A 17,673-nucleotide genomic window follows, 5' to 3' on the forward strand; every position below is an offset into this window, starting at 1 on the left:
CTTTTTGCAGAAAAGCATACAGTATTCTGCTGCATCTATTTTCGATAAGCTGGCACAAGAATTCAAAAATCCTGGCAGTAATCCACGCACTTTCAAGTCCAAACTGCAGATTTTCCTCACGATTCACTCCTTCTATTCTTTCGAGGAACTCCAGGAAAAATTAAAAAATTAATATAATTCCTGGATTACTTCGTTCATTATGTTTGTTTAAACTTGTGTCTTGTCGTCTGCATATGATTGATACGTTTCTTTTTATCTACTATTACTCCTATGTTACAATGTAATGTACTGACTCATTCCGTGGACCATGGAGATTTGCTCCTCAATTTGTTCCTAAGGAACGTGACATATAAAATAAAATTTAAAAAATGAATTGATAGAGAAAATAGCAAAGGTCTAAAGTAGAACAGCGCCTTCCCTTTCGGGTTCTTTCGGTGGGAGTGGAAGCGTCACTGAGACGCTCATCAAACTCTACAAGAGAGATGTTTTGTACCGGTGCGGTTTATTGTTAAAATTCCAAGAACGTGCGTTCCTAGAAGAGTAAGCCCCCGTATATTGCTAATACCTCCGTATATTTAACGAAAAATACCATAAAGGTAAATTAGAGATAGTTAAGCTCTCACAGAGACTAGCCAAGAGTCGACTGGAATATGAATGGTGTTACACGAAGCATCCTCCGCTACACACCATAAAGGGGCTTGCAGAGTGTAGACGTACATATAGACTATCTTATAAAAAGTATTCGGGCACCTGTTACTGGACGTTAATACGGGTGTGTCCACCCTTCGTCTTGATGACAGCTAAAAATTTGCTTGAGAGACTTTCAGTGAGGTGTCTCTACGTTTGTAGAGGAATCACAGCCTTTTCTTCCTCAAGAACGGAGACCAGAGAGGGAAATGATGCTGGACACTCCAGTATGGAGCGAAATCAGCTTTCTAACTCGTCCTAAAGCTGTTCCATTAGGTTCAGGTCGGGATTCTGGACAGAACACTCCATCTCAGGAATGTTATTGACCACAAACAATTGCGTCACAGATGCTATTTTACGACAGGCTGCACTGTCAGTTTCATACAAACAAGCGTCATCTCCAAGCTGTTCTGCTACTGTACGCAAGAAGTACGGCTGCAAAATGTGTTCAAATTCTTCCGCATTTCTCGTTTTGACAAGCGCAATACGAGGGTGACAGGAAACGAGGCTTCTGACGCTGCTGCCAAGGCTGCAGTCCTCGTACCTCGGCCCAGTAGTTCTTATATTCCCTTCGATGATCTCTGTATTGCCGTCTGTCAGTAAGAATAAGCTACAGGTTATGAAGCCTCCCCCAGCGACTTGGACGACCTCCTCTTGGCCCTCCCGCCGCGAGGAGGTCATTTTAACTAGACTGCATATTGGGCGCTGCCTTGTTAGCCATCGCCATTTTTTGAGTAGCGCCCCCGCCCCCACCCCCTTACAGCCCTTCGTGCACATTGCGCCCAACTTTTAACTATCTGTCGTTTCCTGATCCAATGCCCATTTTTTAACCTTTTACATTCCCGTTTGCGTTTGCCGTCTGATTGTGAGTTATCGGCCGTTTTAGCGAATGACGAGCGACCGCGTTTTACATTTTATCCGTCGTAGCAATATAGCGAAGGCCATTCAATTTTTACACTTATATGGGTAAGGTGTCTGTTCTTTCGGACATGTCCGAAGGAACAGACACCATATCCATATAAATATATAGTTCTGGCAACACCGGCCATGACCTTCTTCTTCTGTGCGGTTGCACACATATTCTCCGAACTCTTACGGGACTTGGTAAGAACGTCTTCCACGAGTAATGAGTGTGCTGGGGTGGGACACTACGAATGTAGTGTGTGGACATACAAGGTGAGAATGTGGGTCTCTTGGGAGGCGTGCGCGAGATAGTCCCTGCAGCCGCGCTATCCTCTGTGCCCTCAGTGGCTCATGTGAATGCCGGCACGGTAGCTCAGCGTGTTCGGTCAGAGGGTTAGCTGTCCTATGTAATAAAAAATCTGGGTAAATCGATCAACAACGAACTTAAACGGATGTCCTACGACGTCCGCCACAAGCAGATGCAACGAACAAAATGAGATCTAAAAAAAAAATGAGGGTAGAGCGTCTGCCATGTAAGCAGGAGATCCCGAGTTCGAGTCCCGGTCGGAGCACACATTTTCACCTGTCCCTGTTGATATATATCAACGCCCATTAGCAGCTGAAGGTATTAATATAATTCTAATTTCATTCAATTTTTAGTTCTGCACCACAGCTTCTCTATGTCGTATTTTGTAGACCTTTTTCCACGTCCCTGTTTTGAACTGTCTTCTCGTCCGTCGATTGGCACTGACGTGTAGAGTTTTTTAACTCCTCCCTTTGTCTTCATGTTTCACAGTTTTGACATGGACTAATATGACCATGGATGTTTTTGCGTCCTGAAACAAAACAAACAAAACAACCTAACCACGAAAAACACCCTAATATCGTAACACTACCCCCTATGCACTTCACTGTTGGCAGTACACATGATTGCAGATAACGTTCTCCAGGTATTCGCCAAACCCAAACCCCGTCATCGGACTGATATACGGTGCAGTATGACTCATCACCCCTTGTCACTGATTTCCAGTCACTGACTATCCAGTGGCATTTACACCCCCTCGAGCGCCGCTTCACGTCGACTACAGAAATGTGTGAAATTAGAATTATACAGTATTAATACCTTCAGCTGCTAACGGGCGTTGATATATGTCAACGGGGACAGGTGAAAATGTGTTGTATGTGAAGGTTGTATACATGGAAGAAACCTGGAGATACTGACAGGTTTCAGGTAGATTATATAATGGTAAGACGGAGATTCAGAAACCAGGTATTAAATTGTAAGACTTTAGAGGATCAAGTAGGTAAAAAGACGAGGGCTAATAGAAATCCTTGGGTAACAGAAGAGATATTGAATTTAATTGATGAAAGGAGAAAATATATAAATGCAGTAAATGAAGCAGGCAAAAAAGAATACAAACATCTCAGAAATGAGATCGACAGGAAGTGCAAAATGGCTAAGCAGAGATGGCTAGAGGAAAAATGTAAGGATGTAGAGGCTTATCTCAATAGGGGTAAGACAGATACTGCCTACAGGAAAATTAAAGAGACCTTTGGAGAAAAGAGAACCACTTGCATGAATATCAAGAGCTCAGATGGACACCCAGTTCTAAGCAAAGAAGGAAAAGCAGAAAGGTGGAAGGAGTATATAGAGGGTCTATACAAGGGCGATGTTCTTAAAGACAATATTATAGAAATGGAAGAGAACGTAAATGAAGATGAAATGGGAGATATGATACTGCGTGAAGAGTTTGACGGAGCACTGAAAGACCGAAGTCGAAACAAGGCCCCGGGAGTAGACAACATTCCATTAGAACTACTGACAGCCTTGGGAGAGCCAGGCCTAACAAAACTCTACCATCTGGTGAGCAAGATGTATGAGACAGGCGAAATACCCTCAGACTTGAAGAAGAATATAATAATTCCAATCCCAAAGAAAGCAGGTGTTGACATATGTGAAAATTACCGAACTATCAGTATAATAAGGCATTGCTTCAAAATACTAACACAATTTCTTTACAGACAAATGGAAAAACTGGTAGAAGCCGACCTCGGGGAAAATCAGTTTGGATTCCGTAGAAATGTTGGAACACGTGAGGCAATATTGACCCTATGACTTATCTTAGAAAATAGATTAAGGAATGGCTAACCTACGTTTCTAGCATTTGTAGACTTAGAGAAAGCTTTTGACAATGTTGACTGGAATACTCTCTTTCAAATTCTGAAGGTGGCAGGGGTAAAATACAGGGAGCGAAAGGCTATTTACAATTTGTACAGAAACCAGATGGCAGTTATAAGAGTCGAGGGACATGAAAGGGAAGCAGTGGTTGGGAAGGGAGTGAGACAGGGTTGTAGCCTCTCCCCGATGTTATTCACTCTGTATATTGAGCAGCCAGTAAAGGAAACAAAAGAAAAATTTGGCGTAGGAATTAAAATCCGCCGGCCGCGGTGGTCTAGCGGTTCTAGGAGCTCAGTCAGGAATCGCGCGACTGCTACGGTCGCAGGTTCGAATCCTGTGTCGGGCATGGATGTGTGTGATGTCCTTAGGTTAGTTAGGTTTAAGTAGTTCTAAGTTCTAGGGGACTGATGACCACAGATGTTAAGTCCCATAGTGCTCAGAGCCATTTGAACCAGCCAATTAAAATCCATGGAGAAGACCGCAAAGGACCTAGAAGAGCAGCTCAACGGAATGGACATGGTCTTAAAAGGAGGATATAAGATGAACATCAACAAAAGCAAAACGAGGATAATGGAATGTAGTCGAATTAAGTCGGGAGATGCTGAGGATATTAGAGTAGGAAATGAGACACTTGGAGTAGTAAAGGAGTTTTGCTCTTTGGGGAGCAAAATAACTGATGATGGTCGACGTAGAGAGGATGTAAAATGTAGACTGGCAATGGCAAGGAAAGCGTTTCTGAAGAAGAGAAATTTGTTAACATCGAGTATAGATTTAAGTGTTAGGAAGTCGTTTCTGAAAGTATTTGTATGGAGTGTAGCCATGTATGGAAATGAAACATGAATGATAAATAGTTTAGACAAGACGAGAATAGAAGTTTTGGAAATGTGGTGCTACAGAAGAATGCTGAAGATTAGATAGGTAAATCGCATAGCTAATGAGGAAGTATTGAATAGAATTGGAGAGAAGATAAATTTGTGACACAACTTGACTAGAAGAAAGGATCGGTTGGTAGGGCATATTATGAGGCATCAAGGGATCACCAATTTAGTATTGGAGGGCAGCGTGGAGGGTAAAAATCGCAGAGGGAGACCAAGAGATGGATGTAGGTTGCAGTAGGTACTGGGAGACGAAGTACCTTGCACAGGATAGAGTAGCATGGAGAGCTGCATCAAACCAGTCTCTGGACTGAAGACCACAACAACAACAACCTTCAGCTGCTAACGGGCGTTGATATATATCAACGGGGACAGGTGAAAATGTGTGCCCCGACCGGGACTCGAACCCGGGACCTCCCCCTTACATGGCAGACACTCTATCCATCTGAGCCACCGAGGGCACCGAGGATAGTGCGACTGCAGGGACTATCTGCGCACGCCTCCCACGAGACCCACATTCTCACCTTGTATGACCTTCTTCTTCTGTGTGGATGCACACATATTCCCCGAACTCTTACGGGACTTGGTAAGATTGGCTTCCACGAGTAGTGAGTGTGTTGGGGTGGGACACTACGAATGTAGCGTGTGGACATACAAGGTGAGAATGTGGGTCTCGCTGGAGGCGTAAGCGAGATACTGTAGTCCCTGCAATCGCCCTATCCTCCGTGCCCTCGGTGCCTCAAATGGATAGAGCGTCTGACTTGCAAGCAGGAGATCCTGGGTTCGAGTCCCGGTCTGGGCACACATTTTCACCTGTCCCCTTTGATATATATCCCCGCTGATATATATCAACGCCCGTTAGCAGCTGAAGGTATTAATATAACTCTAACTTCGTTCTAGACAGCTGTAGCTCATCAATGGTGTCTGTTCTTTCGGACACGTGCGAAAGAACAGACACCATATCCATATAAGTATACAGAAATGTGTGGTTTGTGTGGAGCTGATAGACCGTTTGGCACCCGCGCACAGCCATTCTGCTAATCGGACTGCCGTAAGCACTTTGGAACTCGTGAGCGATTCCTTCCGCAGTACTCGACAGTCCCTGTCTATCAGTACTTGGTCTGCCTGGTCTTTGTTTAGCTGCTGTTGTTTGCTCGCGTTTGCACTTCACAGTCACAACACCAACAGTCGACCTGGGCAGCTTTATACGAGCTGAAACCACTGTGATGGATTTGTTACTCAGGTGATACGCAGTGACTGCTCCATGTCCGAAGTCACTGAGCTCTGCTGATACTGCTTCTCTACTGACAGCACGATACTGCTCGCCTCCTTTTGTACTGGCGGGTCCGGCTCTCAGTGACATCTAGTGGTTAGCTCTTCATTACGTAGGGGAGTTCGGATACTTTAGATCGGATAGTGTATTTCAACCATACGCTGTCTGACATGTGGTGCCTCTGCCCGCAGACGCGGCCAACAACTCGAGTTCGCCGCCGCTGCTCGACTACACGGACTTCTACAACTCGGCGCTGGACCACGTGGACCTGATGCAGGACTACTTCAACTGGCAGAGTCCCCAGCGTCCGGGACAGTTCTCCTATTGCCAGTACCCGTTCATCCTCAGCATCGTCGCCAAGAGGATCATACTTACCAAGGTAAGCAGCCAACGGAGGAGACTGCAATGCTTACGTGTTTCTCGTTAAATTGTAATAGTCTTTCTTACTTATTATTCTTTATGAAAACAGCCCTGCAGTGCTTAGTGGATATCTACACTCATGCTCATAAATTAAGGATAATTGCAGAATGTGGTACCACACAACGTGGCACTACACAAAACTGCCCCTAATAGCATAGGCAAATAGGGAACACACACGACACAGATCTGTATGTCCACGGTATTGGTGATAAGTTGACAAAACCGTCCCAAAAAACATGTGCTACAAAACGCCACTGTTTCCTGCGCGTGTACCCCGACATCAGTATGGGATATGATCACCATGGACACGTGCACAGATCTCACAACGGGTTGGCATACTCTGGATCAGGTGGTCGAGCAGCTGCTGGTGTATAGCCTCCCATTCTTGCACCAGTGCCTGTCGGAGCTCCTAAAGTGTCCTAGGGGTTTGAAGACGTGCAGCGATACGTCGACCGAGAGCATCCCAGACGTGCTCGATGGGGTTTAGGTCTGGAGAACAGGCAGGACACTCCATTCGCCTGATATCTTCTGTTTCAAGGTACTCCTCCACGATGGCAGCTCGGTGGGTCCGTGCGTTATCATCCATCAGGAGGGAGGTGGGACCCACTGCACCCCTGAAAAGGCAGACATACTGGTGCAAAATGACGACCCGATACACTTGACCTGTTTCAGTTCCTCTGTCAAAGACATGCAGGTGTGTACGTGCACCAATCCTAATCCCACCCCATACCATCAAACCACGACCTCCATTCAGGTCCCTTTCAAGGACATTAAGGGGTTGGTATGTGGTTTCTGGTTCACGCCAGATGAAAACCCGGCGAGAATCACTGCTCAGACTATACCTGGACTCTTTCGTGAACTTAACCTGGGACTACTGTCCCAATGATCACGTACTGTGTTCTTGACACCAGGTTTCACGGGCTCTCCCCTGACCAGGAGTCAGTGGACTGCACCTTGCAGGTATCTGGGCGAATAAAGCATATCTGTTCAGTCGTCTGTAGACTGTGTGTCTGTAGACAACTGTTCCACTGGCTGCATAAGGTCCCGAGCAAGACTACCTGCAGTACTCCGTGGCCGTCTGCGGGCACTGATGGTGAGATATCGGTCTTCTTGTGCTGTTGTACACTGTGGGCGTCCCGTGCTGTAGTGCTGGAAACGTTTCCTGTCTGCTGGATCGTTGCCATAATCGTGAGATCACACTTTGTGGCACACGGAGGGCCCGTACTACGACCTGTTGTGTTTGACAAGCCTCCAGTCGCCCTAGTATTCTACCCTCATAACGTCATCAATATGTGTTCTTTGAGCCATTTTCAACACACAGTCGCCATTAGCACGTCTGAAAACGTCTGCACACTTACTCGCTGCACCGTACTCTGACATGTACCAACACACCTCTGCGTATGTGGACTGCTGCTAGCGCCACCGTGCGACGACCGCGGGTCAAATGCACTGTGTAGTCATAACCCGAGGTGATTTGAACCCGCAAACCGCCCACCAGAGCGTTGTTTCACCATGTATCAGCATTATACTTAATTTATAAGCATGAGTGTACATGTAGGTTATGGGAGGGATATTCAGTAATTAAAGAGACATACTGAGGTAGAAATGAAACAGTTTGCAGGAGGAATTTTGCACTTTTTTTGACATTAGGTTAGCATCACTGGAATGAGATGAGAGCAGCTGACGGATAAAAATTCTTTCTTTTGTAACCTCAATATTGTGTTTAGCAATGGCGTGTTCGCTTGAAGCTCCTACAACAATCGAACAACGTTCAGTGATCCATTTTTTTTGTTTCCTTCCTGAAGGTAAAAAAAAACAGCTAAAATCTTTTCTCGAATGACTTTACAGTATGGTGAAAGTTGTATGAACCGCAGAAATTTTAATAAGTGAGTGAACGCTCAAAACCGTTCGAACCTCAGTGACTAACGAGCAACTTCCCGGTCAGTTAGTCCAAGAGTCAACTCCTTCCCTCGAAGCTCGCACTGGCGACTTTATTCGCAAAGACTACCGTATTAAGTCGAACATATAGCAAAATTTGCAGTGAGTGTTGGCACAGTTCTTAACGTTAACAGTAACAAGCTCAAGTACAGCAAACCAAGTGCAAGGTGAGTCTCTAATAAGTTACCGCAACAACACAAGGAAACAAGGCTCAGAGTGTGTACAGACTTAAAGACCGTTATGAAAGGGAAGGCGATCCTTTCTAAACAAGATTTTAACGTAAGATGGAACTCGGATTCATCTTAACCAGCGTCCAAAAGACTAAGCATGGAATGAAATCAGACTAGCTCATCTGTCCGAAAGAAATTCAAAATGCAGGCATCAGCAGGAAAATTTATGTTGACCGTCTTTTGGGATGCCCAAGGTGACGCCTTTTGTGATTATTTGGAAGATCGGTGTACAATAACAGTGCCTACTACTCAGGCGCACTGATGAATAAAGTAAAGCCAGCAGTGGGAGAAAAACGTCGAGGATCTCAAAGAAAAGGTGTGATATTGCTATACGACAGTGGTCGCCATCGCACCAAGAAACCACTGAAAAAATGGGTTGGCAAACACTGTCTCATCCTCACTACAGCTCATATTTACTCCCTCTGATTTTCAGTTTTTGGTCCATTCAGGGAGTCGTTACGTGGAAAAGGGTTCAGCAACAATGAGGAGGTCAAAGAATGTATGGGAAAGTGACTCAAACGACAAGACAAAGACTTCTTTGCATCAGCTACAAAAGAGAGAAGTTCGTGGTTGGGACAAGTGTATTTATATACGTGGGCATTGTGTAGGGGAGCAGTAAAAGTCTCATTTTGTAAAAACATAGTTTTTCCGTCAATTTGTCTTTTTAGCTATTGAATGCCCTTCGCATATTGAATATCGTTGTTTATCTGCTGAAATACACCAGTTCAGAGACAACTGTGACTTGTATCGGACATGCCAGCAACTCGGAATTTGCCGTGTGAGTTTCGATAAGCCCATCGTGAAACCTGCATGTAGGAATATATGCACACACTATTAAAATCAACTCGTCACCGCAGAGCAATGAAACAATGTTATACGCGCTACATTCTGATGTGACTTCAAAAAGCAAACTAGACGTTATTATGACACACCAAGTAACTTAAATGCTACACTACACTTCTAAGTGACACAGTTACATCACATTATTTTTCGGTGTGGCCACCAACTCTCTGTAAAGAACGTTCTACCAATCTTTCAGTTCCTCGACGGTAGACGTCCGTCACGGAACCATTCGAGAACCGCTGGGTGAAAGTCCTCATCATCGGAAAATCTCTTTCGAACCCCAGATGCTGTTTTAGTTTGCGCGAAGACATGGAAATCGCATGGTGCAAGAAATGGTCATCGCGGTCGGCATCACGCACGTTTGTGCGGCGTTCGTGAAATTGTTGGCAACCGTTTCACTACTGCTGAACGGGACACTACATTTGGTCTGCATAGCCGTTTTACTCACAAGATTCGTACTGTCCCATGTACTTCAATTTTGGAGTACGTTCCCAGTTGCCGTTCCATTTCGAGCGCATACTGCAAAGCACCTGTCTTTGTGTCTGCAGGAAATCGGGAACATGTACTCTCTTCTGATAATGCCCCACTCTTGAGGAACGGTCTTAAAGTGGGACGACATGTTTAACCTACTTTCCGAAGTCCCTAAGAAGTATTTCGTGAGGCCATTATGCCTCTGAAAAGGTTTCTACACACGTCACAGCGTCAAATCTAGCACAGTTAGAATGTTTTCCTGTGGGACATCGTTATATTCCTGATGGCCTTTATCAAAGCCCAAAATACCACGATGGTGTGCTGATCGCAGAATTCCCAAAGTTGTTCAGTAGTTGGTAAAACTGATGAAAAGGGTGATTTGGCATTAAGCGGCATCTCTCGTACTAAGGTGCCGACTTGGATATTCCTTACAAGTGCGAGTGAGCACTGTCTTGCGGAAATCCAGCTCTAATACTGTTTTCAAACAAAAGCATCATTTTAAGTGTACAACTTCTCTAACATGGTGAGGTACGTTTCTAGCAACTTTATGAAGGATGAGAGAGACCAGCCGCTATTCAACAACCGGCCTAGAAAGTTGATTCTAAAGCAAATACTGACGAAAAATCCAAACAAGTAGGCCTAATGGACTTACTTTAAGACAGTAAATAGATCAAAGTCGCATATACAATCGATCAGTGGTCATTCCGTCAGCGAAACGGAAAGAGTGTAAGAGAAGAACGAAATATAAAATTCGGTCTTCCAGACGTCACTGTTGGTGATCGTTATCATCACACGAACGCCGAAATTGAGAAAAGTGATTCTCTTGGAGGAAAGGCATCTGGATCTGATGAGATGCATGTACAGCTCTTTTTCAGAGTACGGGAAAGAACGTAATTCCCTTCACGCAGCACTTTACCGTACGTCTCTGGAGCGACGAATGATTCCAAACGATTGGGACTGGGTGGTCAGCGCGGCTGGCTGCCAGGGGGAGACCTAAACCTCTCGGAAAAGAGCTGCTTTGGAGCGCCACACTGCAAAGCAGAGTTAACTACTGCGCAAAGTGCAAAATCGTAAATGATACATTATTGAGCTATCGTACAAGCTATAAGAAATCGGATAGGTTGAGACGCAGTGGTACAATTGTAAAACAATATATTTCATTCACGAAAGACTGACGCCACATCTTCGTGTCATGCCGTTCTGGAGTTCCTGTCCTCCAATGCTATCCAATCAGAGGCCAGGAAAGGCAGACTATACTTACAAGGAAAAACTCTAGACAGTCAGTGCCGGCCGCGGTGGTCTAGCGGTTATAGGCGCTCAGTCCGGAACCGCGCGACTGCTACAGTCGCTGTTTCGAATCCTGCCTCGGGCATGGATCTGTGCGATGTCCTTAGGTTAGTTAGGTTTAAGTAGTTCTAAGTACTAGGGGGCTGATGACCACAGATGTTAATTCCCATAGTGCTCAGAGCCATTTGAACCATTTAGACAGTCAGTGGGGAACTAAGTAGTCTCTATTTATGTGATCAACCACACACCCAGTGCATCGCCAAGATAATTGTATGTGTCGTCCACTTCAGCTTAACCCATCTTGTATAACGTTATATTTTAGATACATTGCATTATTTGGCTGGAATAATTGTCTCCCAATAAATTAACGTTTGACTGAGATCATTCAGATCAGACCATAGGACCAATAATCAATAAATATTACACACTTGTTTTGTTTAAATAATAAGTCTGTGAGATGAGATGCTGTAGGCAATCGGAAAATGGAGCCTTACACTGTTCGACAGAATGAAACAGTATCAGCCTGTCCGAAGCCCCATTCCATTCCATGGAGATCACCTGTAGCTTGAGACCACCTTCACCACCAGTTTGAACAGTGCACTGTTACTAACTGTGATGAAATGCCTCATGTTGTTTTTGATGCACTCGTACCTTACCACTGGCATGTACCAACATCTGCCGTGACTTCTCCGTGCTGCGAAGTTCAGCGATGGTGTTTCTGCATCTGCAGTTAATTGTTGTATCCAGTGACACACAGTGAGTAGAGGTATATATGTGGGGTGAAATCTTCTGCTCCAAAATAAGGCCACAAGATGTCGTGCACGGAGCGTCACGTAGTGGTTAGTGTCGCTGTCTGCCATGTTGCGCGTCAATAGTTCATATCCAATCACCGGCAATTTTTTGTTATTTAGTATTCATCATTTCTGGAAGGTTCTCGGAATAGCATATGTTTTAATGTTTGTATACTCTGGAATGAAACGGCCTTGCCGCAGTGGATACACCGGTTCCCGTCAGATCACCGAAGTTAAGCGCTGTCGGGCGTGGCCGGCAGTTGGATGGGTGACCATCCGGGCCGCCATGCGCTGTTGCCATTTTTCGGGGTGCACTCAGCCTCGTGATGCCAACTGAGGAGCTACTCGACCAAATAGTAGCGGCTGCGGTCGAAGAAAACCATCATAACGACCGGGAGAGTGGTGTGCTGACCACATGCCCCTTCTATCCTTATCGTCATCTGAGGATGACCCGGCGATCGGATGGTCCCGATGGGCCAGTTGTGCCCTGAAGACGGACTGCTATAGTCTGGAATATTGGATATTGCTGTAAATAGCGCACTATTCATCCAGGATTTCATTACTAACACGGGGAACCCGCCATAGGTCGCTCTCTGATAGGAGAGAAACTTGGCAGAGTGAAAGACGGATGAAAATAAATGGCAATTTATTGTGACTTAGATGCCAACACTAAACAGTTTCCGTAAAAATGAATCTAGCCTCTTCGATCTTCCCTCTCGTATTTTACGTGAATTTGACGTCAAGTCAGACAAAATAAAACACATCGGTATTTGGCGAGAGGAAATAATGATGGTACAAACTCTAACTAGAAACGTAAAACATACGAGGCCTGTCTAAAAAATATCCGACCTTTGGCCAGAAAAAACATTTCGAAAACATGACGGGGTTGGGACCCTAATCCCTTTCAAAGTAGGCCCCTTGTGCTTGCGGACACTTAGCCCATCGATCCTTCCACTTCTTGAAACACTTCTGGAAGTATTCTTTAGGAGTGATGTTCAGCTCCGTCGTCGTGTTCCGCATTATCTCTTCTCAACTCTCAAAACGGGTTCCTTTCAGTCATCATCATCATCATTTAAGACTGATTATGCCTTTCAGCTTTCAGTCTGGAGCATAGTCCCCCTTATAAAATTCCTCCATGATTCCCTATTCAGTGCTAACATTGGTGCCTCTTCTGATGTTAAGCCTATTACTTCAAAATCATTCTTAACCGAATCCAGGTACCTTCTCCTTGGTCTGCCCCGACTCCTCCTACCCTCTACTGCTGAACCCATGAGTCTCTTGGGTATCCTTGCTTCTCCCATGCGTGTAACATGACCCCACCATCTAAGCCTGTTCGCCCTGACTGCTACATCTATAGAGTTCATTCCCAGTTTTTCTTTGATTTCCTCATTGTGGACACCCTCCTACCATTGTTCCCAGCTACTAGTACCTGCAATCATCCTAGCTACTTTCATATCCGTAACCTCAACCTTATTGATAAGGTAACCTGAATCCACCCAGCTTTCGCTCCCATACAACAAAGTTGGTCGAAAGATTGAACGGTGCACAGATAACTTAGTCTTGGTACTAAGTTCCTTCTTGCAGAAGAGAGTAGATCGTAGCTGAGCACTCACTGCATTAGCTTTGCTACACCTCGCTTCCAGTTCTTTCACTATATTGCCATCCTGTGAGAATATGCATCCTAAGTACTTGAAACCGTCCACCTGTTCTAACTTTGTTCCTCCTATTTGGCACTCAATCCGTTTATATCTCTTTCCCACTGACATTACTTTCGTTTTGGAGATGCTAATCTTCATACCATAGTCCTTACATTTCTGATCTAGCTCTGAAATATTACTTTGCAAACTTTCAATCGAATCTGCCATCACAACTAAGTCATCCGCATATGCAAGACTGCTTATTTTGTGTTCACATATCTTAATCCCACCAAGCCAGTCTATTGTTTCCAACATATGAGCCATAAATAATATGAACAACAGTGGAGACAGGTTGCAGCCTTGTCTTAAACCTGAAACTACTCTGAACCATGAACTCAATTTACCGTCAACTCTAACTGCTGCCTGACTATCCATGTAAAGACCTTTAATTGCTTGCAAAAGTTTGCCTCCTATTCCATAATCTTGTAGAACAGACAATAACTTCCTCCTACGAACCCGGTCATATGCCTTTTCTAGATCTATAAAGCATAGATACAATTCCCTGTTCCACTCGTAACACTTCTCCATTATTTGCCGTAAGCTAAAGATCTGGTCCTGACAACCTCTAAGAGGCCTAAACCCACACTGATTTTCATATAATTGGTCCTCAACTAATACTCGCACTTTCCTTTCAGCAATACCTGAGAAGATTTTACCCACAACGCTGATTAAAGAGATACCTCTGTAGTTGTTACAATCTTTTCTGTTTGCGTGTTTAAAGATTGGTGTGATTACTGCTTTTGTCCAGTCTGATGGAACCTGTCCCGACTCCCAGGCCATTTCAGTTATCCTGTGTAGCCATTTAAGACCTGACGTTCCACTGTATTTGATGAGTTCCGACTTAATTTCATCCACCCCAGCTGCTTTATTGCAATGCAATCTATTGACCATTTTCTCTACTTCCTCAAATGTGATCCTATTTCCTATCCCATTGTACATTGAAATCTGAAACATTACTGATCGTATTTTCACCTACATTGAGCAACTCTTCAAAATATTCCCTCCCTCTGCCCAAGGAATCCACAGGCTTCACCAGCAGTTTTCCTGATCTGTAAAAATACTTGTCATTTCCTTCTTACCTCCCTTTCGAAGACTGCTAATTACACTCCAGAATGGTTTTCCAGCAGCTTGACCCAAAGTCTCCAACCTGTTTCCAAAGTCTTCCCAAGATTTGTTCTTGGATGCTGCAATTATCTGTTTGGCTTTGTTTCTTTCTTCAACATAACTTTCTCTGTCTACCTGGGTTCTGGTTTGTAGCCATTTTTGATACGCCTTCTTTTTCCTTTTACAGGCTGCCTTGTCTGTGTCATTCCACCAAGCTGTTTGTTTCATCCTACCTTTACACACTACTGTTCCAAGACATTCTTTAGCCACTTCTAGTACTGTGTTCCTGTACCTTGTCCATTCCTTTTCCAATGACTGTAACTGACTACATTCAACTAACTGGTACCTTTCTGAGATTACTGTTATGTACTTGTGCCTGATTTCCTTATCCTGAAGTTTCTCCACTCTTATCCTCCTACATATGGACCTGACCTCCTGCACTTTCGGCCTCACAATACCAATTTCACTGCAGATTAAATAATGATCAGTGTCATCAAAGAATCCCCTGAATTCACGTGTGTCCCTCACAGCCTTCCTGAATTCCTGATCTGTTATTATATAGTCAATGATATATCTGGTTCCCCTGCCTTCCCAAGTATACCGGTGAATGTTCTTATGTTTAAAAAAGGAGTTTGTGGTTACTAAGCCCATACTGGCACATAAATCCAAGAGTAACCCTACAACGCATATTTTTCTGCCAGGTGAAGAATGACGTTCGCCAATTACAGACGTGCCCTATTTCCATCACACAGAAAAAGGATTTCACAAACAGAAGTGATGCAACCAAAATTCACTGCTTGATCCACAGTCAGGTGTAGGCCCCAGCTTTCACGAAAATATTTTGATACGTGTAGTCTGCCGCAAAATTATCGGCAGATCGCGAGGTATTTAGCTACGTTAACGAGTTTTCCTTACTACATTAGAGGTGTAGACAACTTCATGCTCAGTCTAATATTTCTACTTCTACTTCTCCTTCACCAGACAAAAAGCCGATTTCATTCTTTTTTTTTTTTTTTTCAAACAAAAAGGGACGCAAGTTGACAACTTAAGCTCGTTTGAGAAACAGTTGTGCGTTTACATGGGAATGAAAATCAAATGTAGAAGTGGAAAACCGGCAGCTACAACCGGATTTCTAGAATCGATTTTGGAGTTTTTACATAAACAACCAGAAGCGGTATTGGATTTGCGAAATACGGTTTCGAGAGCCTCATTTAAACATTCTGGAAATCCGCCTCTAGCTGCCGGTTCCCTGTTGTCTAACAGCAAATCTTAAACCGTTTGAGCAATTCCATAAAATTAGGCAATGCTGTTAAATGTTTCGCTACATTTCCTCATTAACAGCTCCACACAGAAGACACTCCCTTACTCTATGGACCGAAATACATTCTACACGACACATAGCATCATTTCCGTGACTCTTTTGTAATTATTTGGTGTAGACCGTTTACAGTGTCCGGCTTTGTTGATGTGTCCCGCAGGACTCAGAGCAGCAGATGATCCTGACGGCACGCCGCTCTCTGGTGGCCAAAGTCGCACGCCACCAGGCGCCTCAGATCGACATCTTCTTCCTCAACATCCTCGTACGGCGCTCTCACCTAGTCTCCGATTCTCTCAACGAGGTGAGTCTCATCTACATCTACCAAGTTCTGTGCACGGACTTAGCCTGGCCGTGTACTGGAACCATAATCGTCCGACTCCTTGTCCGGCCGAATGGACGGCCAATCGCTGAAGCTTGTTCACAGTCGGCCAGTAGCCCACTGCCAGGAAAGTAAACAGCTTCACTAGACGATAGTGAGTCTTTCTTTCTAGAAGCCCCGTATTTTAGAGGCAAAGAATCCAGCGAAACCAAAATAAGCAGACTAGCAAAATTTCATCACGTATGTCCGGCCCGATAGCTGAGGGAAAATATACCATGTATAGATGTATACTTATAAATAAGTGAAATTGATCTATTAAAGTTCTCTAGATCCTATGGAACCCCCTTCCTTTCTTGGCGCTTGAAGGGCGGGAACGGGACACTTAGGCCAGGCCTCGAAAAACGCCCCCTGCCCTCTTTGTCCCCGACCCTTCTCTCAGGCCCTTTTGAGGAAAAAAAAAAAGTGGTCAGCGTGACGGACTGCAGTCCTACGGGCCCGGATTCGATTCCCGTCTGGGTCGGGGATTTTCTCCGCTCAGGGACTGGGTGTTGTGTTGTCTCGATCATCATCTCATCCCCATCCGGCACGCAGGTCGCCCAATGTGGGTCGAATGTTATAAGACCTGCACCAAAGCGGCCGGACCTGCCCCGTAAGGGGCCTCCTGGCCAGTGACGCCAAACGCTCATTTCATCACCTATATGAGGAACTGAAGAGAGCAGGGGAAGTTTTTACCACTACTCCATGTTGTCCATGGATGCATTTTAGCCCAGCTTTACAGCTACTCAGCTCACAATTACAAAATAGTCAAAATTCAAAGTAACAATATCACCTAAGGAAAGTGCGGTTTCGACATTGCAATACAATGATAAGATTCGTTGATGGCAGTGGTATCCTCAGTGAATGTGAGGAAGAATTATTACATTACCATTTGAATGTAATGAGAGAGACAATGGAGAGAGGCATCAAAATAGCAGTCTAATGAGCACAGAATATCAACCGAAATCAAACAAAAGAAAGATTAAAGTAATGAGGAGCAGGCTCCATGCATGGATACAGGACTGGGTTCTGGATGAAGGTCACACTTTCTTATTATCTTCTCCCTCTCCCCGCACACTTAAATATAATTTGCTTACCGAGTGAGGTGGCGCAATGGTTAACACAATGGACCCATATTGTGGAGAACGACGGTTCAAATCCCTGTCCGCCCGTCCAGATTTAGATTTTACGTGATTTCCCTAAATCGCTCAGGTAAATCCCGGTGTGATTCCTTTGAAAGAGCACAGCTGATTTACTTGACCAGCTCTGAAATATTCTGAGCTTGCCCTTCACCAGGCGGCC

The 17,673-nt window shown here is 44.6% G+C and overlaps 1 protein-coding gene and 1 pseudogene across 1 annotated transcript in view; both read left to right on the forward strand.

Annotated features, from left to right (window-relative positions):
- Positions 1–17,673, forward strand: part of LOC126458793 (probable E3 ubiquitin-protein ligase HECTD2) — a 344,272-nt gene that overhangs the window by 273,366 nt on the left and 53,233 nt on the right. Inside the window, exons 8-9 of the mRNA XM_050095818.1 lie at positions 6,109–6,296; positions 16,177–16,317. Coding sequence (XP_049951775.1) covers positions 6,109–6,296; positions 16,177–16,317 — 329 coding nt within the window. The remainder of the gene's footprint in view (positions 1–6,108; positions 6,297–16,176; positions 16,318–17,673) is intronic.
- On the forward strand, positions 12,080–12,197 carry LOC126430002 (5S ribosomal RNA; annotated as a pseudogene).

Source organism: Schistocerca serialis, chromosome 1 (assembly GCF_023864345.2).
Source record: "Schistocerca serialis cubense isolate TAMUIC-IGC-003099 chromosome 1, iqSchSeri2.2, whole genome shotgun sequence".
Classification (NCBI taxonomy): Eukaryota; Metazoa; Arthropoda; class Insecta; order Orthoptera; family Acrididae; genus Schistocerca; species Schistocerca serialis.